The sequence below is a fragment of the Anser brachyrhynchus genome (genome assembly GCF_964034855.1).
Source record: "Anser brachyrhynchus genome assembly, chromosome: 3".
NCBI lineage: Eukaryota > Metazoa > Chordata > Aves > Anseriformes > Anatidae > Anser > Anser brachyrhynchus.
This window is the reverse complement of record NC_137696.1, coordinates 2837465-2859738: the sequence shown is the minus strand read 5'-3', so window position 1 is coordinate 2859738 and position 22274 is coordinate 2837465. Positions and strand designations below refer to the sequence as shown.

Below are 22274 nucleotides of genomic sequence, written 5' to 3'. Positions count from 1 at the left end.
GAGGCTGGATAGATTTTTTTATTATTATCTTTTATTATTATTATTTTTTTCTCTCCTTTGAGCAGACAAAGGATTTCTTCAGCACTAGCATTGGTTTGGGTCCCCACATGCCTAGCCCCATATTTGTGCAGGCAAGGAGCCCCCAGGAAGGTCTCAGACAGCCTGCCTGAATAAGGACTTCTTGTGAATCTTACTTGCCTACAGATCCCGTTACACTGAATTTGGTGATGATCAAGAACAGTGACCCTGGGGTAACTGTTATTAAACATTGCATTTTTTAATTATTTTGCTCAGAATTGTTATGGACTGTTGGCTCCACTGGTAACTTGGGAGAGGAACCTTAGCAATAGGTTCAGGTAAGCTGCTTTAGGATGATGTGGTATCAGGGAGAAACCACTGGAAGCCAGATGAGAAGCTCGAGGAGTACTGGAGGGATGTTCTTACATGATGCAGCAGGACAGGCTGCCTGTGAAGTCTGGGCAGAGATCAGTCCTGTTAAAATAGGCTGGGGCTGTCTGATCTGGTCTGGGCTTCCTGCATGCGCCATAATTTGCTTGTGAGACTTGCAAAATAGAGCCCTGAAGCGAGGCAGTAAAATTTGGTGTGAAAGATAAGCCTGGGAGCCAAGGTTCCTCTTTAGGTTTGTGTTGTATCTGTCACCTCTTAAAAGTACTGACAGGCTGTGAATGCTGGACCTCTCACCGAGTGCCAGGTAAAAACACTGATCCCGCTGGCAGCTCTGGTCAGTATTTTTAAGCTTCTAGTTTTAGCATTTATTGGTGCTTCAATACACGTTTGCTACAGATATGCCCTGGCCAGATTACACTGATGCTTTTGCAGTTTTTTTCAGGGTTAGCTCTGCCCAAGGTGGCCCAGGTGCTACCGGTTTAGAGCAAGAGGTGGTCTGAGTTCAGGCTTTCTGTGGCTCCTTTTCTTTAAACCCTGGCATCGCTGTGCAGCTGATCTTGATGTCTTTGTCTTTCAGACAGAAAAAATTATGCCTGGTGCTATTGTGTATTGTGCAAGAGAAGCCTGAACAAGAAATGCAGTTGGACCTTCTCGGTCAAGCAGAGAGAGCAGGATGGGAGCCATCTGCCCCGCCAGAGCTGGTTGCTGCCCTGTCCTGGATCAGGCCCCCGTGGGGAAGAGGCTGCCCTGTGCCTGCTTTTTCCTTCTTGGAGCAGATGAGTAGCCGGGGCTCAGCAGCAGACTGCCTTTCTCTCTCCTCCGTATCGCTGTGGTGCGGTGCAGCCCCTGAGCCCCGCCAGGAGCAGTCACCTGGTGGCAGGCAGCAACAGGGAGCAGCCGCCCAGGAGCAGTGCAGGGCAGGGGAGAATTGTGCAAGCTGCCTGCTTGCAGTCTCTCTGCCCATGGCTAACACAGAGTAAATTTCCTCCTCTCTTGTCTTGCTCAGGAAAGACTGCCAAATGAAAGGAGGGGAGCGCAGGAATGGGAGCCATGAGTTTAACTTCTTTTTATTTCAATAACAATTGCACCTGGACAGCTCCGTTGCAGCAGTAATCTGTTAAAAGCAGACATGCCTCAGAGCCACAGGTCCACTGAAACAGTACACAACACGAAGCATTCCCTGCTTCCTTCTATACTGAATGGTACATCCTAGCCATTTGTCTTTCTAGATAAGACTCTCCCATTTAAAGAGTTATTTTCTTTCTTCCATTTAGTTGAGCATTGAAATTTTATAAGTAATTTTCTGGTCCTCATCCTTTTCAGGAAGGAGGTTAAGCAGGATTTCGTCTTTACTTTAGGTAGTACTTCGTCAAGGCGGTTTCAAAGCTAAAGAAAAGGAGGAAATGGGCTGATGTATGAGAGCTTGCTCCCCTTGCTGTGTTGAATTTGTGAATTTTCTTGCTTCTATCTTTTTCACCAGTAATTTTATACAAATTATGGCAAGTAACAAAGTGCCCATAATTCCTGAGGTTTTCAGAGTCCTTCTTTGTATTGGGCCATATTTATACATCAAGGCAATTGTAGACCCTCTCCTAACTCTTAATAATCCTCCTTGCGTTAATTTTCAAGTGCTTTCCAGTAATTATTTATCTTACAGAATTGCTATTTTTTCTGCGAGGGCAGGAAGCTTTGTTCCTGTCTTACAGAAAGAGCCTGAGCCACAAGGCTGAGTGCGTTATTCTCCCATGTTATGTGCACAGCCTGCTGCTGAAAGGGATTTTGCTCAAATACAGTCCCAGCTTTACTATGAGCATATTACAGAGTAGCTGCTGGTGGTGAATCTTTGGAGCTGGTAATGCCCGTGAGCCCTTCTGTTTTCATTTCCCCTCATTTTGTTCAGCGTCCATCTTGCTCTGTAGAGCTCGTAATGAGTGCCGACCTCCCAGAGAAGCTAATAGCAGGATCGTGAACCCTGCTGTGAGGTCCCTGTGTCCTGGCGTTTGGCTGCTGTGGAGAAGTTACAGGGCCAGTAACAGGAGCTTATCATAAATGGAGCACTTCTGTGGCTGCTTATGCTATTCACAGGTTTCGTTGCAAAATCCTCATCAAAGCAGGCGACATCTTAGGCACTTTACTGGCATCTGACTTCTCCTGCATGCACATTCATTAATTCTGAGGATTTTCTGAAGAGATTAGATTCTTCCTGCCCATCTCTTGGTTTCTGCTATTAAGAATTCATAGTTTGTGGTGTTTGATCGTGTTCTGCGTCAGATATTGCCTCACTTAGCTCCATTCCTGTCTACCCTCCCTTAACTCCATTGAGGAGGTGTGAAAACTGCAAATCATAAAACAGACGTCTGAGTTTCCCAAAGGTTACTGGGACATTTGTGGAAAGAGTAGAAGAGTCTGAATTAAGTGACTCGAGCTTATCCACAGTTTTATCCATGAATCTGGTCTCTTCTGTTGTGATACGAACTGTAGTTGCTTTCACATATGGCCAGAATTGAACACGTTGACTTTAAAAGTTTACTATAAAATAGATTTCTTCATTCTAATTGGTAATAGAAACTAGCCCTGCACTGAAAATGAACAGCAAATACTTGTCATATATTTCCAGATATCTTCAGTAGTTCTAAGAGTTTTCCTTAAAGGAAGAACAAAACATTGATATTTGACTGGCATTGATTTGAGTGGTTGATACTGAGATACAAAGAAGGAAAGCAGCCTGATTGCACTGAGAGAATTAGAAGGGAAATTGGACCACAGCTTCTGCTGCACGGTAATGGTTAGCACAGCTAGATGTATTTCAAGCCATAATCGATCTGACTACTAAGATTTTTCCTGCTTATTTTTGAGGTGTAATGTATCCTACATGGAGGAAGAGCCATTTTCTGGAAAGTCACACCTATTGACAAACTGCGTTATGGAAATACCCTATTGTCTGTTTGGTGAAGACACCAGGTTTAGGCTTTTCAAACACAGAACACAAACCTGTTTTGTTTTGTTTTTTTAAAAAGAGCTAAAACCAGGTAGCCTTTGAGCCTTAATAGGTGTGGCTAGGAGGGTGGGTGTGAGGTGTTGGAGACTTCTGTGGCCCCTCGTGAGCTTTTTGTAGTGTCATTTGTCCTTCTGACTTGGCTGTGTTGTTCTTCACATGTGTATGGAGCTGATACAAAACATTCTGGTTATTTGCCCGGAAAAGCTCTCCAGACACCGCTGCAAATCAGCTCCAAGGGACCATAATGATTTTGATGAAATCTCTTTGACCTTCTATATGCACGTAAAAGCAGGACTTTTTATCAGACCAGAATGCTTTGATTTTTTTTAAGTTACTTTGTATTAATATTTAATTCAAAAATTTGCATTTAAAACTTAATTTGAAAAGTAAAAATGAAAGGCTTTGATTTCATTGATATCGAGTGTCTGAAATAACCTAAAAAGAAGGCTTTGCAGAAGAAATAAAAACTTAGTCATTTTTGGAATGTGCCCAAATGTAAAAGTTTCAGAATTCACTGTGAAACTTCCATTCCCACGCCACTCCACATAAATGCCAAAATATATTTGCAGAACTGCAGCAGCCATACAGATAAATGTAATGAAACAGGAGATAATTTCACGTCAGGAGAATTATATCTGTGAACTGTATATACCCATATACAGGAGTAGATTTTTTTTTTATGACAGCAAGGTCCTGCTGCCCTTATTTACCCCAGGTTTTCACAATGAATATTCTGTCTAGACTTCAGCATCAGCTTTTCAGTAAAGAAATTTGAGCTCCTGGTAAGAGGTTTACATTATTATGAAGTATAGACGATAAAAAAGAGAGGGACAGGGCTGTCATGGTGGTTCTGGAATATGTCTTCTAAGTAATTACTTTACATTCAGGGTAATCTAATGTTTGAAGTTGAAATGTTCACAGCATTAACATATAACTTCTCAACAAGAGCCCCTTTTTTTTTTTTCCCCAACTTCTACAAGTAGAAGCTTAGCTTAAGAATGTGCAGTTACTTGTTTAGATTTAAACATTCAGCCAGATTGTCCCTGTTAAATTGGAATGAGGAAAAACTGTAGAATTTGAGATGCAAATGGAGCTTTCTAATAGACTTCTGGAAGTGGTATGTTACTCTTTTAAGGAAACGTCTGTTCGTCTTCTCAAAGTGAAGTGCTTGCTAGGCTCCTGATTGCTCTCTGCCAATTGTGCAGAGAGAGGTGCTTTTAATAAAGGAAGAGTATCTTTCTTCCCTGGCACCTGCCTTAGGTGGGCTGGAAGGCCCTCAGGAGGTGTTTGGTTGTTGCCTAAATGTCTTAAATAAAAAGTTTCTCTCTTAAAGCTGTGAAAGACTGTTCCCACCCTGACACTGTGCAGGTGTCTGTCTGTTTTCTTGGTGTTCTTTCTGTATTCCATTTTTAAATTGTCCAGAAGAAATTCCAAATACCAGAGAGTAGAAATCACTCTGCTTTCTGCCTTACTGCTTATGGCATCAGCTCAGGGCATTATAATGGCTGAGGAAAGCACCTGTGTAACGCCTTATTGCTGAAGGATGGCTTGTGATAGTTTCAAATCATTTGAAGTTCATTTTGTTCTTTTACTCTGGCCTTTTCAGGAAGTAGGAAATTATCCTGATGCGATTTGGGAAGCCCTTCAGAAATATTGGCACTGCTGCCCTTAAACTTCAAGTGAAAGTAGTACCAAGCGTGTGCAAGTAAAGTTACGCATCCTCAACCTGTAGCAAAGACCCTTACTGCTGATGGGCATCCATTTCAAAAGTAACTTGGAAGTGACATTCTCAAGAGTGCCTTGGGCCTTTTGGTGTAACTTCCCAAGTCTTGTTTTACAGACTTCTGAGTCACTTCACAGGTAAAAATGTTCCATGTCATTCTTGTTAGGTAACATCATTACCTAATGATGTTTTTTCTCTCTTTTCCTCAGCTCCCTTTTCTAGATACTGGTTACTTCTTCTATCACAATGGCATTGCCAAGGCCAGGAGAAGACGCAGTCTTCAACACAAGCTTCACCTGGAAAAGGACTCCAGGGTAAGTGTTTTTTCCATTTTTTCACCATTATTTTCACTTTTTTTTTTTCCCATGTGACACAGCCTATTTTTTGAGCTCAAGATGAAAATCAAATCTGTTGTTATGCCTACGTGCTTTTTACGTGCTTTATTTAAGCTTGGTGACTGCCATATGCACACACCTCCAAACATGCTCAGCTATTGTCTGATTGTAAGATTGTAACATTACAAATACTCCACGTTATCAGAGATATATCCCCTCTCCAATAAGACTAAGTGATGCCATAGCCTCCAGAGCATCTCAGTGCACTCTGTACCTGCGCTTTGGAAAGGGGCTGTAAAGGGTACGTCCCCTTTACAGTAGCCTCCTGCTTCCTGCTGGTCCCTGGGTTATCCAGCCTAGGATACTTTATGGTGTGAACTGCGACATTTCCTCTGTGGTCACGCGGGGATTTTTTCTTAGGGAAAGTGCACACCCTGGATGCTCTGAGGTTGTATGCTGTCAAACTTAAGTACTTTAGAGATTCCTGCTCTCATTCTGCAAGTTGTATGTTCAGTTTGCAGAAGCATAAACCCCTCAGGACAAGGGCTAGTAGTAGCAAATTCTTTTTTATTTTTATAATACTGGGCTGGAGTGGGGCCAGGTAGCACAAAAAGTGTATTTACTGCCCAAATAAAGTAGATAAGCTTGAGGAATGATATCATGACAGCAAATAGATTATTTTTTAATCCTTCAGTAGGCTTTAAACTCTCTGCACTGTGAGCAACAAAAATAGGGGGGGAATAATTTTATCCAGACAGAATTTTATTGCCAGACATTATATGTTATTGGAACATGTGAAAATGAAAAAAAAATAAGTAGGAAGAAAAGAGGGAAAAAAAAGAAGTTAAATAGGATTGTAATTGTTGTGACACCACAGGAAGCAAGTTTAGTTGAATTCCCAACTTAATTTTCCTACTTGTGCAGAAATTTCAAGTGGTTCTGGGCTCAGGTCCAGTGGAGATGCACGTGGCCAGTTGCTCCTGTGGCTGGGAGCTGTGCGAGTGAACCACAGAGCTTCCAATGCTGCTTGTCCCCATCGCTTACTTAATCCTGAGGTGCTGAGAGCTGGCGGCTTCCTTGGGACTGCTGCTGGTCTTTAAGTGCTGTATTTCTTCCTCGCGCCCTTTTCTAAAGCTGGTAGCAGTTGGAGTCAGAGGGGTATGAGTAAGAGACCCGTTCAGCCTGCCGAGAACAGAAATTCTCAGGCTTCCTTCATTTTGTTTAGCAAGCAGGGATCAGAAAGTAAACCTTTCAGAAACCATGTACAATTAGTGAATTCTATGCAAATGTACTGTGAGACAGGTGTTTCGTTACCTTGTACCAATCTTGTTAAAAGCCATGTCAGAAAAGGCATACAGCTGAGGGAGTGCATTGCAAGCTACTGGCTGAGTACAGTTGTTGTCCAGAGTGTGTCCGTACCAGAAACAAATATTTCCGTAAACTTCTGAAAAATTAACAAACATTTATATGCTAGTTGTATGAACCCACCAATTCCCATTGCAGCCTCAGTATTAGATGGCTGAGCGGTCCCATCCCAATTCCAGACTGGCAATTCCATTGACTACCTCTAGACTTAGTGCCCGTAGTAGCAAAAAGCTATTAAGGACCGCTTAAATGAGTCTGTCTTCTCTTTCAGAAGTGTTGTCTTTTGCAATCATCTGATATTTGTGGTCTCTAGGCTCTGAGTTGTTTCTGTCATGTGCAATAAAATCTCATTTTTGCTGTTAATCTCCACTTCTTTCTGGTGCTGCATACCAATGCCCTGGCTCTCCTTGGGTTCAGTAATAAAGCCCTGAGTCTAACTAACTAGGAATATCTGCTGTGTGAGGAAAAGGGTGCTCCTGGGTGTATCCTGACCACGTGAGTTGCGGTGGGAGATGGAAGCCCTGAGTGGGATGGAAACAACATTTCCTTTCCACAAGTGACGTGACACTTTCTCACCTAGCCCTACTACTTACTCTGCCCACTTAGATAGTCCTTGAGCTCTTATGATATCATACAGGTCGGTCACTTTTTGTAATATAGTTTGAGAGCAATTAAAAAAATTACTTTTATTTTCCTTCTTACTTTTGTATATGGAGTTTGGAGAAATCATTAAAATTCCTGTCATTTTTGTGTATAAGTGAAAACATCAGTTGTGTTGACAGTACTTAATTTCAAACTCCAAAAATAATTTCTGAGTTTAATGGCAGCTTTCTACACCATTTATACTCAATTTTACTTAGCAACAGATGTCAGCACTGTCATGGTTAATATGTTAACACATGAAGCCAAAAATAAAATGCTAGCGAGGAAGCAAACTGACTGCTTGCACCCCAGGGCCTTACAAACCTCTCAGGAACCGCTACAGCACATGCTGCAGTTGCTTATCCCTACCCAAATTCTGTGAGAAAGAGGGCTACAGTTATTCTGTATACTTTTCACTTTTACAGGGATTACAATTTCTAGTTAATCTTAATTATTAGTTGAAAAACAGCACAGATGTTCGCTCAATTAATTAATGTTCTTTAATCAAGGAAGTCCCTTGAGGAACTATGTCAGTTTTTCAAGAGTCTGGGGAGATAGATGGCAGAGCTCTATGCAAACAGGTTACTGCATCATTTTCATGCTCTGCATGTCTTTCGAAATGCTTCAAAAAGCTTTTTTTTTTTTTTTGCATAACACTTGCTGCATGTTTTTACCAAAATAATTTGGAGATCTGCAAAACATGAGGAGCAGTTGCATGGCAAGTCATCGCTCTCAAGAGAGCGGGCGTGTAGCGTTAAGATGCCTTCCTAGAGATCCAGTAAGAATTGAATATTCATTCTGAGGAACAGCCTCAGATGCGATTAATTTGACATTATTTGATACATTAGTGTTGCTGAAGCCTGAAGCAGCGCGGCAGCAGGTGAGGGCATGCATGAAAGTGTCATTTGCGTTGTGCTATTGAGCTGTTTGAGGTAGAGGTGCAGGTGCATGAAGCTCTGTGGCTTTTGCTGCCAGCAGAATCCTTCCAGAGACCCTCACTTTCAAGATGGCAAATGCCAGAGTGCGTTGAACTATCTCAAAGGGAGGCTGTTCTGTTACTGAAATTGCATTCTGCGAGGTACAGAGAACCTGCCAGCAGAGGTTTGTTCAGAAACAACTCTTCTGCATCCGTTGCAAATTTCCATATTTTGCAGGTGCACTTGTATTTTGTTATTTTTCCTTACATATCTTTGGGGCTGAATAGGTTTTGGGAAAGAAAAAAATCCTCTTTAACATGTTTACACATGAAAGCTGAAACTTTGAATGAGATAAGACATAGCAGAAAGATACCCAGCACTCTTGATGAGAAATTGCATTTTCATCTGCCTTTATTTGTTGAAATTTCTCAGACCAAAAGGTCAGCCATCAGGCTTGGTTTGATTGGGATGCTTCACTTCAGTAGCTGCTGTTCTTTACCCTGGAGCTGCAAGCAAGGAGGCAGTCCTTGCTCTGGCCTGTGGGAGGAGGAAATAACAGGGTGGCAGCAAGGGACAAGGGTCAGGAGTGACATAAAGCCAGTGAGGAGCCAGAGCAGCATGGGACCAGACATTGGCATGAAGGTGAGGAGAGAATAAGTGGGACAGGCTGGAACAAGAGCCCAGAGTCAGAAAAACAGTTGAGTGATTGGGCATGGAGCTCGCTCTTGAGCTGAGGAGGACTTGGAGAAGCCCAGGGGTAGACTGAGGGACTGAAAAGAGAGCAGCCACACTGACGTGAAAGTACGCTGCCTCCTGAGCACAGGGAACAGCGCAGCTATAGCTAGGTGACATTTTCCACGTGAAACTTCCCTGGGGGCAAGGGGAAATACAGCTTCTGTAAGAGCAAACTTTTTTATCATGATGTAGAGCACTGGGACCTTTCAGCAATGTGATTGCTCTGGAGAAATATATCAGAAATACGGAGATATTTCATACTGTCTTGTTCGTCAGGTTTCCTGTTTTTGAAAGTACAGCAAAAGCAGGTTGGGATTGCTGCACCATAGCTGAAAGAAAGCCATGGGATTTCCTTCATTTTCATTTTCAAAACTGCTTCAGATTCTGGGTCTCTATAGGAAGACTAAGCTATATTATTAATACATATTTTGAAAAGTGGCCACATAAATAAAAGGAAAGAAAAAATACACAGTCCTTACGTTACCTTTTAGAGCCATACTTTTGTATATTTGCTGTTGTTGGGTATCTTCTGTTAGTAAATAGTCTTCCACTGAAGGAGCAAGAGTTGAAACACAGTTTGTTCTCTCAAAGATTATTTTTGCTTTCTTTCAAGTTTTAGATAAAACCATTCTCCTCCCACACAGTCTCCCCTGTCAGACAGCTGCCAAGATTAATCCCACTCAAGAAAGCAGCTTTAATATACAGAGCAGAGCTGAGTCCCATTACTGATATCTATATGCAAGTGCATCTGTGTTGGTGCTAGGGGAATAAATATATATGTGTGGAGAGGGGGAAGGTGCAATGAAAATCTTCCACTGAGAGTGAGTGAGTTTGGCACTTAGATGATGACTTCTCTGGAAATAAACATCCCGGGAATGGCAATTGTTGTGTTTTCCGAAAGGGGTTAGGTTGGGAGGCTCAGCTGATGCACGTGCCGGTACAGGTGCGCAGCTTCTGGATGCCCAGGGTTACCAGTACTCCCAAACTGCTGCTGTCATGAGACAAGGGAAGCAAAGGGACCTATAAATGCAGAAGATCCAAGCTTTTAATTAACTACATCACAACCTTCCATATCCTTCCTCACCTTAGCTCCCTGCTGTGCCCCCGTAATGTGACTGGCTTTTGGTTGGGCCATTGCCTCGGGTGCACTGATTGTGCTGCCCTGGGTTTTGTCTTCACCAGCCTCATTAGTCTTTGTCGGCTCTCTCAGTAGTCTTATCTTCCTTTCTCCTCTTTGGCTCTCTGTTTTTTGTTGTGCTGGGACACGTGGCCCCCAGCTCCCTCGCTGCCCCACCACTTGCCTGCTGCACGAAGGCAGAAGTGCCCTGTGCTGCCATAGCCTGCGTGTTTCATCCGCGGTCACCTCCAACGGGGGGAAGGAGAGCTGGCAGCTTGGTTAGAGCCACCGCTGCTTTGCAGGCAGCCGCCCTCAGCAGTGGCACTGCAGCGTAAGCCAACTTTCAGTAGCCTTTCTGGCAGCAGTAGTGAGAGGCTTGACATCAGCTAAAGAAGGGAGACTTTTATCCCATTCCACTTGATGCCAGCACAGATCCTGCCTTCTGCAGAAGTCAAGATGTTCCTGATGAGATCAGAAGCCAGTTTTCCTCAGTTCTCCAGTGAGCGTAGAGCAAAGTGACCCGGGGCTGCGAGCAGCAGGAGCCATTGCCCTGTAGCTTTCCTTGCAGATTTGGTCAGATCTCTGTAACTGCTGATGGAGATGTAACCATCCTTCTGGTACCAATGACAGGCAATTCTGTCCCCGAAACATAGCAATAACATTTTAATTATATTAAAATGGCAGAATTTGGCTTCTTGTCCTGTTCCATGTCCCCCATTTTGCCTTCCCAACTTCTTGTCCAGTGACCAGTATTGTCTTTCCCTGATAAGCTCCTGAACAAAGCTTGGAAGGTATCCTGAGATGCTTCCTGTCTCTGAGAAGAGAGCTGGCTCCCTCCCAAAAGCAAAGGTGCAGCAGTACCCAAATCCATCCCATAGGAAAGGGGCAGCACTTGGCCTGTGCACTGCTAATGACCCCTTTTGCAGGCAGAGGGATTAATTTCCATGCAGTTCACCACAGCAGTGACCCCAGATCTGTGGAAAGCTTTCAGCTTCTGTGTGGAGCAGCATCATATAAAGTGAGCATAATGCCCAAGACTTACTGCCCCATCTCAAATCTGGGGGGAAAGTGTCAGGTCCCTCGGCCAGTTCTCTGCCACACAGGGAGGTGTGGATGTGTGTGTGAGGACAGAGAGATAGAGAGAATAGCAGGATAAAAAACTCTTTTATGTAAATTGGTGCTGCAGATGGTAGAGGTGACAGACTTCCCAGCGAAGGCTCTTTGGAGTTTTGCCCTAATACATGGTCTGACTAGGCTGACATGCTGCTGGTAGGATCACGCCTAAGAAAAGTTTGGAACTGCTGTCAATTTTATGAGACTGTTGGGCAGTATTACACAAGCATTGGTGTTATCCTTTTTGAAGGAAATGGAACATTAAGTAATAAAAGCTCTGTTTAAGTACCTGTAATAAATATTGAACGACCAAGGAAAACTCATTAGAGGAAATATCTTCTTTCCAATGTTGAAACAAAACCAGCCACCCTCCAACTTACACGCTATTCATTAAAACTGCATTGCCAGCTTGATCACCAAACAGGAGCTGAAGACATCTTTGCCAACACGAAGCATGCTGGGCAGAAAACAGACAGTGTCTTCCATGAATGGATCACTGTTTTATCTGTTCCTGTAGTGAGTTGTGTTGCACTTTATCCAGTGCATGTGAGGAAGGGCTTCTGCGAGTCTGTTGCGGTTCAGGGGGAGGCCTGATTCTTTTATTAACAACTTTCTCAGCTTGACGGGTTCTTGAACTGTATTTGTTTTGCTTTCCCATACAGGTCAGGGTCCTTTTCCAAGATTTTGTACTTCTAATTCATAATGAAGCTAGAAGGCAAGCATTATAAGAGGAGGGAAAAAATTATTGAATGAGCTCTAGTCATCCATATATATTAGATAATCTGGTAAGTGGTGTGGTGTATGTCTTGTTACTGAGAGAATTTACCACTTACATAAAACATTTTGCTTTTATGATATTTAGACAAATTGCAGATAGTGGTCAATCACAGCCAGTAGGACAAAGCTAAGTAACAGTAGGAAATCTGCTGGACGTGTCATATGATCTTTGCCATTCCAAGAAAAGTGAAAATTCAGTGAAGTAGTAAATTTGGTTCATGACTGTTGTCAGTGCATGGCTCTTGTCACTGCAAGTAGTGATTGCTAAATTCCCTATGACTGCTTTTTGAAAACTGAACCTGAGGGGGTCCTGTTTCTAGCTGTCCCCGGCCTCTTATAAACTCTGTACGTGCCCAGAAAGAGCTGGATGAAAATGAACAGCCCACAGAAAGTCCTGTGCAGCTGTTTCACAGAGTTGACCAACAGTGGCTCCAGCTTTAAGGCACATAGTTGCTCTTTAATTGAGATATCAGGAGATACCTCATAAGAGCCAGTTTCTATAAGAAGAGTAAAAAGAAATCTATAAAAGTACTGAGGCCTAGAGTCACTCAGACACTTAAGCTGTCACTTAGGTTGATGCAGGAGTCGTCTTCACCTCTGAGGAAGTCTGTTGAGCATATAGTGAAGAATTTCGGGTTTCCAAGTTTGAATTCCTGATGTTAAGTGCAATGTTGCTGGCTTGTGTATGTAGGCTATATATTGTTTCCGTGATGTGCAATGCAGTTCTAATGTAAACCATCACAACACTGCTGAGTATAGAAAATAGAATATTTCAAACAATTTGCTAGTGGAGCGAATGCAGTTATATCCAGCCCCATGTAAAAGCTACGCTGAATTGCCCTATTACTTTGCAACTAGAAAAGCATTTATGGGGATGGGAGGGGAACAGCAAAAATCAATCCAGCAACATCAGCATTAAAGAAAGTTGGAAATCTTGTATAGCTATATTGTATGAAAAAGGACCATTAGCTCCACATATTAAAATAACAGACTATCAAAATGACACTGAGCTCAAACATGCATGTGGTTTTTATGGAAATACTGTATAACTAAAATTGCAGGGTAAGCTAAAACTATTGCTATTAGGAAAGAAAGAAAAAAAAGTACAGCAAGATAATAGACTGGTAAGTGGAGACGATGCTTTGCAGACTCCTGTGGAATTTTCCAAAAATAAAAGTACTGCCACAGTGCAGTCCTTGTGCATGGGGGCCGTGGAGTCCACGTGAGCAGGGGTTTGAAGTGAAGGTCAGACAGCCGTCGGAACGGGCTCAGGCTGGTTCCGCCCCAGGCCTGGGAGGGTTCAGATGAGCTCTTGGCATTGCTTCCAGTCCTATGTTGTATCATTTTTGTAATGCTGAAAGTGATGCTCAGGATAACATGGAGTAAGGTGATAAAGTGGGCTCTATCCCTCAGAAATATTTGTAGCCACGTGGGAAGTTCAGTAATTTTTAGAAAGCTGTTGAGACAGCTGACCACCTTCAGCCTCCCCTCTGCTGCCTGCAAATTGCTGAGTTGGCATTAGTTACGTTTCTGATCTTTGTTCTCTTGACAGCACCCTCGTGCTCCAGTCTCGCTCTGCTTTTTCTGTCTCCCTCTGGTTTCCTGTCTCAAGAACAGTCTGAGCATTAGAACGGGCATTGCCTTTGTTATTTGCCTGTGCAGCTTGCAGCTTTCACTCTTTGATGGGGTCTGTTTAATGTTGTAATGCAAGCAGTGGTGAGAACATACGCCGCTTGTGCTGGTGAGATGCAGGCAGGCAGCTGCTGCTCGGCCTTGTCCAGGCTGCAGTTGTGTTGGCGTGCACTGGCCCCACATGCTGACGCTGATGCCTCTCCTTGCTCTCAGCAAGGCTCAGTTCAGGACAGCCGGGAGTGCCTTGGAGGAGTTCAGCTGCAGTCTGAGAGCGCTCGTGCTTGGTGATGACAAAAAAGGTAGGGTGCAATGCGTGCTCTCCCTTCCCAAGTCACCAATGCTCAAGCTGTGATACAACCCAGACTGCCATGCGAGAGCCTGTCTTCAGGGTTAACTTTGCTTTAAGTTTTGAGAGCCTGTGTACTGTACAGCTGTACTTTCTTGTTGTAAACAAATTAATTGTATACTATAACTTCCCCAGGAACAATACAAGGCATTTCGTAGTCTATTTTCTTCTGGAAAATCCCTAATCCAAACACAAAATTTGGGATACTGGAGACTGGAAAACTGCATGAGAGTTAAATCCTTTTAAAAGACTGGAAATAAATGAGTTGACATATACATTGGGAATAATCTAGAATTAGTCAAAATATTGTACTATTGATAGCATATGATGCCCATGTATTTTAGACTTTGCCACAGCAGATTAAGAATGGAAGAAAAATAATTTCTAACAGTTTATTCTTTCTTGATGTCAGTAAATCAGCTGTTAAAACAGACTTTTTATGTGTACATGAGATGTACAGAACCATTCATTTTATATGACATTCACTGCACTGCCTTGTACTTATTGCCAAGGATGAACAGTTAAATCAAAAGCAACATAAGACTGGAACATTTTTTGCCTTGGTGTAGTTTCTGGGATATCTGAAGGAGCTGTGATGTTTAAAAACAAAATAAAAAGCCCTCTCTACTAAGAGACTTGAGCTAAAAGAATTGATATAATGGTACAAGTTAATGTATCGCATAATAAATGTAATATGTAGTGCATCCGCTCATGCCATTTAACATGCTTTACTGTTGTTTAAAATTTGATGAGTGTTTCCTTTGTGAATGGCATTTCAGCCTATTGGTTTTTTGCAATCTGTTCCAAACGCTGTTGCTACAAGCATTCTATGTTTCCAGATCTGCAAAGCGTGTGTGCTGTATCCCAAATATACGATTAATTTTTTTTTGCCACAAACTCAACAGTCCAGAAGCCACCAAGGATTTATAAATACATCTGTGAAATCATTGCTTGCATGCGTGATCGTTCCATGAATACAAAAAAGAGTTTAAAAAGGTCAGAGAAAGTTGATTGCAGTATTTGGAGATAGAATGGAAATGAATTAAAGGTTTCAATTTAAATTGTTTCTGAATAGTTTTCTGCAGTAATTATTTGAAGCTGCATTGGAACATGGCTTCTCAGTAAAATGGATGCCTCGAACGTCTGAGAATAGCCACCAGTAATTAAAATGCTAATATGTATGTCATGGGTTGATGAAGTTGCATAATGCTTCTTGGCCTTGTAAACTTCCATGCTGAGGGGTAGGACAGGACTGGGTAGAACAAAACATTGTGGAAAGACTACTAAATACCATAACATCGCCATGTGATTTATTTATTTTTCCTCCTTAGGTCTATAATATCAGCTCCACACTGTCATAAATGGGCTCTGGTCAATATTACAACTTTGCTTACATGAAACGGTATCTGAATGGCCTCATTTAAGTAAAGATACTGCTTTATGTTCTATATTGATACACGGCTACTGCTGAGAAGAAATACACTCTTACTATGCGTACAGAGTTAATATTTCATAAATGTAAATCGTGTGTCTCCATTCATTTTACCTTCATTGATTGCAAGCTTTATTCTTTCGTACATAGGAATACACAGTTATGGGTCCGTGAGCCTTGCAAACTTGAAGTCTTCATAGAAGAACCAGGATTGCCAGATCTAATTGTTTCTTCTATGCTACTGGCCTTACGCTAAGCTGATTACTGCTTGGCTCCAGCTTATGTAACACTGCAGTGCTATGCTGAGCATTAATAGCTGGTTCTCTTCTTCCTCGCCACCTCCACACACTCTCTCCTCTTTCTTATCTTTGGAGGAGGTCCAGGTGCATTGGTTGCATCCTTGTCAAAAAGCAGAAAATCAAATAAGCCTCAGTGGCGAGAAGATGCCCTGTGTTTTGTCTTGAAGGCTGAGGCTGAGTGATTGATTACATTTGTTCCTATCTAGCTTGGCTTTGTCATCTAGCAGATATGATAAACTCAGTCCTGAGCGTATCTTCTGTGTTACTCCACTGATTTCCCTGGTGCTTAGCCAGCTTTCCCCTGCAGAGCTGCTGGATCGCTGGATTGCTTCTGTCCTACACGTGGTTCGACCAAAGTCAGCGTCATTGTGCCTGGAGGCATTTGCTTCCTGGTGAACCAAGGAGCTCTTGGCTCTGGCTGGCAGCTGCTATCCCAGCCCCTCTGCTTGGTGAAACTGCATGCTAGGCAGCATCTGCAGAGCGTCTGAGAAATGTGAGGTACCTTTTATAAACCCTATAAGTACCGTCATCATTGCTATTTTCTCCATCTCAAAACAGGCTGAACTTTTCTTGTAATAGCCTGCCTATCACATTGTATGGGTCTGATACTGTGGGGCAACAAACAATCTCTGACAGTTTGGACAAAAATTCTGATTTTCTAAGGCCAGGAGACACTACCGTAATTGAACAGTGCTTTCTTTATTCTCTTTTATGAACTGTGATGCTATCACGGGAAAATGTTCATTGGAATCCATTTTATTTCTTTTTGGAACTTTTTTTCTTTTTTTATTTCATGAGCTTTTCTTGGAATGATTCCCTTGATTGCTATAGGAAGAGGATTTCTGTCTGGACTACTTGTTTTCTGAAAAGAAGGGAAACCTGCATATTAAATATTTTTCCCCTTGTTTCCTGACATAACCATATTCATACCATATAATTCTCAAGGATCTTTTTCCCAGTTGTGCAAGGCGTGTTATAAGAAAATCTTAAGAAAAATTTTCCATAGGGCAATCAAACCAAAATTACTATTATTTTCCTACAGGAGAAAAAAAAAATGAAAATTTCAATGGCTTTATTTCTGATCATGCAGCCACAAAGTAACAGGAACGTAGCCTACATTTTCATACTCAAAATAATGAATCAGTCAAAAATATTTTATTGCACTAAATTACTTCATTTAGTTAAAAGTTTGTTTCAACATTTCCAGTTGGAACTTTTGTAGGATTTTGTTTTGTGATCACTTTTGATGATTTTCTTCAGTTTCAGTATTTCCATCAAAATGAAAATCCCATTTCCAGATATCCATAGGTCTGACTCCATTTTCCATAATGATGTAAAAACTGCATTTCATGCAAGGACAAGTAGGTAGTACGGGACAGCCTCTGAAACAAGCACCTGCTTTTTGTCCAGAACTGCAGCCATCTTCTGCTCACAGAAAAGGGGAACTCATCGTCATCGAAGGAAGAAACTTCCTCTGCAGCATCTTGCCATAGCAAAAAAAAATATATATATTTTTTGTTTAATTGCAGTGGTGGTATATGCGGGTCTTGGAGCAATTTGGAATTTAATTATGAAATGTTTTCACTTTTGCATGTCGGGGAAGCTTGACAAAAATCTGAGTGTATGAAAGAAATGCAAATTTCAGATTGGGATTAGAAGGTATGAAGACGGACATTGCTTTTAGGAGCATGAGTGGAAATGAAGTTACTTGTGTCGTGCCATTAGCTGTGGAACACTGAATGTTTTTGCACAAGGAAAGGACATCTTTCAGTAAAGACAGCTGTCTACCTGAGAATGTTGTTTGTCAGGAAAATCTACCCATTGTGTTTTTCTTATTAGCACTGTTCTTAAGAAGTGTGTGCAAGGTGAATTACCTGCCTGACTTGAAACAATGAATAATTCAGCCTAAACCAGAAAGTAAATTAAATCTTTCCAATAAATCTTTCCAAATACTTTATATCTGCCTGCAAAATAGACGACTGAGAAAAGGACTGGTTTGGTGATTTTGTACTTGCAGATCTCCCACTGAAATGATCAGCCTGTCCATCTGAAATAATTTGTGGTATTTTACAGTATATAATGAACTAATCATTAACTACAGGTTTCAAAACATGCTTCAGATATGGATTATGCCCATTTTACAAATGCTGGCAATAAACAGAGAGGATTTTAAGGTTTCCAAAACAGCATATAGCAAAGCAGAACAAAAGCACGAGTAGATTCCAGATGCAGTCTGCTGTTCCAAAGGAAGGAAAAGGAAAAAAAAGGTTGGATTATAGCCATTTGTGGTATTCAGTGGTCTTTACAGCACCTGGGCAATAAGAAAACTGAGATGAGAACAGCGGGGAAAAAATAAAAAACAAGAGATTAGTGTAGATCCTCTGAAGCCCGAAAGACTTAGACAAAGGACAGTAACCTTAAACTGTAATTACTGTTGTCATTTAGTGTTTCCACATGCACGATCTAGAGGCTCAAGGGAAATTAATGTGCTAGAGGCTATCTAAGCGTAAAATAATAACAGAGTTGCATGGAGGCATTTGTCCCTGGGTATGATGCGGCACTAGTGGTCCTGCCTCCGCTCCTGTCCCTGCTTCCCCAGGGCTCGTTCCAGCTTTTCTCAGGACTGCGCATCTCCGTCCTGGGTAGCAGCAGCAGATGGAGAAAGCACGTTCACCTCCAGCCTAGTAGGGATGTGAGTAAGGGGTCTTTGTGCTCAGGAGACCGTAACCTAAATAACATTTTCATTCTTTGCTGCTCAATAAGTAACTCCTTTTTTTATATAAACTAAGCCCAAGTTATTTGGCTGAACACGCTACAATTTATCCATTTAACATATATAGCTACAGCATTTTCCAGAAGAGAAAATCCAGCCCCCGAGCCCTTGTATTCTCCAATGGAAGCAGAAAGCCAGGGAGCTTGGTGTCTTTGTGCTACTTCAGGCTCCCCAGAAACGTGTTGCTCAGCAGGGGAAGGGGTGGTTTGTCAGAGAGATGTATCAGTGATTTCTCAGCGCTCGCGTTGTGTAGGTGTTGCATAGGTTTTATTAGAGTGTTTGCTCGTGGAATTCGGAGCTCTCTTGGGTCTCTGCAAGTAGGAAGCTGGCATTTAGCTCCTTCCACTTCTCCTGCCCCAGCTGCCAGCAGCAGCAGTGTAACACCAGGGCAAGGCGTCTTTTTAGCACTGCCTCCAAGCTGAGGTTCTGTCTCCACTGAGCACATTACCCTTAGATGTAGATGTGCAATGAAATGAAAAATAGTTTTCATCTCCTTTAGGAGGTAATTTGAAACCTCTTTTACTGTGTTTTCTCTGATTAAAACAGCAGCCGTTTACCTACTTTGACTAGTGATTTGGATGAAAGACGTGAAGAATGATTTCCTTCATTTTTTTTTTTTTAATCAAGTTCTAAGTTAAACTGAGAGGAGACTTAAGAGGGGGACAAATAGCAGACATTTCATCCCAGTTGTGCCTTTATATTTTTGTTGTGAGGGTTGACAAACAGGAAAGGGCGTTTTTTCTTTTCAGACATATTTTCCATAAGAACCTCAGATACTTATTTTACTGGACAAGACAATAGTTTTCCAGGACTCTGTTTACATAACAGATGTTAGGGAAAAACAAACAAAATAACCATCTGCTTCCTTCATCCCTGATCAAATCATGACCTCCGTTGCATGCTTGTGTAAGGTATGAGGGGCTCGTGCTTTCCGCCTGTCTAAAAGTTGCCTTCATGGTGAGTTGCAACACAGAGAAGAGAAACTCCCCTGGAGAGTTTTCAGCACCTATAGGCAACTGTGGAAGAAGGTACCTGGCGTAAATGGGAGGGAGAAGAAGCACATGAAGCAACAACACATGGCTCAAGTGGGGATCGCACCGGGATTTTTGCAGCATTTCTGTGGAACTGGGCACAGACGCTTGTGGTGAGCCCTCACAAGCCCCAGGAGGGACATGCTGAAGAGGACCTGTCTGGAAATACACACTGACTGACCGGGCTCTGTGTGCTGCTTCTCTCAGCACCCCTGCTCCCTCTTTCCCCCTCAGTATTTCAGCATCTTTTCCTCACCGGTGGGTTGTGTTCCGATTTGGTTATTTCTTTGGAAACAGACATTGGCCCTTGAAGCGAAGAATAATATCTTGTCCTCGTGAGTTCAGCCCAGCATGACGGAGCTTGAGTTCAACTGGAGGGAGGCTTTTAACAGTTTTTCTCCTTGCGGGGATGGTGTTAAACACAAGATACAGACATTGCTTCAATTTGCAGCAGTGAAAATCTGAAGTAATTTCACTGAAATAAATGGAGTGAGTCTGTATTTACTGTTGGGCAAGAAGAGATGGAACCTGGGTCTTTGCACTTCTGGAGAATTGAATCTCAGCCAAGAAGCTAATAAATGTGCGCTGTTGTTCCACCGTGGTGGTTTCACCCGATGTTTTTCTCAGCGGTGTTCTGAGTTTAGGTAGTCCTGCCTCCTCCGTCCTCACTATTTGTTCTTCTGACCATTGCCACTTTTCTTCTCAGACGAATAGCTGTTGTTGGGAAAGGAATCTGCATTTTAAAAAATACCATGCAAAGAAAACGATTGTTTCTGAGCTAGGGCATTTCTCTGATCTAAGCTGCATTTCAGTCTGGGGTGGCATGGGGTGAGGTGAAATGAGGGAATAACTTCAATTGGGCTGGCCCTTGATGAAATGGATGTGGTTGTAATTTTCAGTCCTTTTCAGGGACCTTGTTTTCTATTTTTTCATTGTTCCCTGTTTTGCAAACTGCTGTTGTTACCTGCAGACTCATAAAATGACATTTTGAGCCAAGACTTTGGCAGTTCCATTCTTTACGTAATCCTACTGTTTCTTTGGCAGCACTTCACTGTTCATCATTTCCCTTTTGTTATGGTCATTTGTAGGCACCTCTCTCCTAAAGGAAAGGTCCCAGAAGAAGAGACGTTCTCTTTGATGTCATTGCATCATCTACAGCTTGCTAAATCTGTGATTGTGTCGTTTAGCACTGGATGTTTCAGACTTTAGACTGCAGCGGTCCAAGACACATGAAATTTTACATCCCCATCTAGGTATCTGTTCAAACCATCCTAAAGACGATCCTTCCGCTGTAGGAGTTTATTTCCCCAAATCTCCCTTCCATTACTCTGTGAAGCACTGATAGTCTCAAGCCACTTCTTCAGTGCTTGCCATACCCCAGATTAATGCTGGCTACTTGGAACTAGGAAGAGCCCGTAAACGGGCATGCAGCAGGCACTGCTAGCATTAACCAGAGAGTCATCGCTTTTCCTACCAAAGGAATGTAATTTCGTCAAGGAAGCTTTTCCATTTATTCCATGGAAACCATAATGTGAACTGGGTCTCAAAGTTTGGACACAAAGAGCAATTTCCGTAGAATTTGCATGCATCATTTTTTGATTGCCTGCTGTGTGAGGCCCGAGCAAATGATTTTCTTCCGTGATTTGTTAAAAATTTGTCTCAATGGAAATAAACTAGGAAGAGTAAGTAGTAGATAATGAGGATAGCAGTTTACAGGGGTGTATGGAAATCTTCAGTGATAAGCAAAAACATATTTAGGGTTTAGACTCTCACTCCCTTGAGGTACAGCCTCCTTTCAATGAGTGTGGATAGAGGTTCCTATAAATATTAATGCGAATTATGTACATGCTCTGGGAGGAAAATATACTCCAAAGTCTAATTATTTTATGCTAATAACCTCACTGTAAAGATACTCCCTCATTCCTGGCCAAAAAAAAAAGCAGCAGCAGTTTAAAGAATGTGTAGCAGGATGATGATTTTAGCACTTCATTTAAACCAGCCTGTGCTATGACCCAGTGGGGACAAGGGAAGGTTCTGGCACCAAAATCCATGGCCGTGCACATGCAACTCCAATGAATAATGAGTTTTGTGGTCTTCTGGGGCCACTTTTGTGTGCTGTAGGTGATGGCTGAATAGAGGGACCTGTGACAAATCGGAACCAGGCAGACGTTGCAATCTAGGCAGAACTCCTGTGTTTCTAAGATTTTTGAAAATAATTTTAATTGTGCAGATGTGCTTTAGAAAGCAGCCTGACCAGCAGCCGGTGGGACAGGCAGTTATGTAAAAAGCCTCTCTGCTAAGGGCTTGCCGAGATAACCCAATGGGACTATGCAGCCTACACTTCCCCTGCCCTGTCTCTCCAGCAACCTGAGGACGGTTTGTGGCAGCCAGGTCCTGGGGTGAGGTGGGAGAACCCCCGGTGGCGAGCTGCCTGCCTTGGTCCTGCTCCGTGGTGCCAAGCACCGGGGAGCTCTGCAGCTGTGCTCTCTGCGAGCTCCCTGGTGGAAATCAAAGGAAAGCATTTGAAGGTTAAAAGAAAGGATTCTGACATACAGGGTGTCATGACAACCATCAAGGTTACTCCTTGGAAAGTATCAAATTAAAAACTGTTTGGGGTAAAAGCTAGATGCA

General features: G+C 42.4%; 1 protein-coding gene and 1 long non-coding RNA gene across 5 annotated transcripts in view; both read left to right on the top strand.

The window, feature by feature from the left end:
* PCSK2 (proprotein convertase subtilisin/kexin type 2) overlaps window positions 1–22274 on the top strand; it is a 101079-nt gene that overhangs the window by 13849 nt on the left and 64956 nt on the right. For 3 of the 4 annotated variants that reach the window (XM_080587124.1, XM_080587122.1, XM_080587125.1), the window contains exon 2: window positions 5339–5443. In XM_080587124.1, coding sequence (XP_080443250.1) covers window positions 5339–5443 — 105 coding nt within the window. Of the gene's footprint in view, window positions 1–56; window positions 252–5338; window positions 5444–22274 lie in introns of those variants that run through there. The other variant, XM_080587123.1, reaches the window with a different exon arrangement.
* Window positions 261–1369, top strand: LOC308192996. Its single transcript, XR_013949284.1, has 2 exons — window positions 261–356; window positions 986–1369. It is a non-coding gene; the product is annotated as an uncharacterized lncRNA (long non-coding RNA).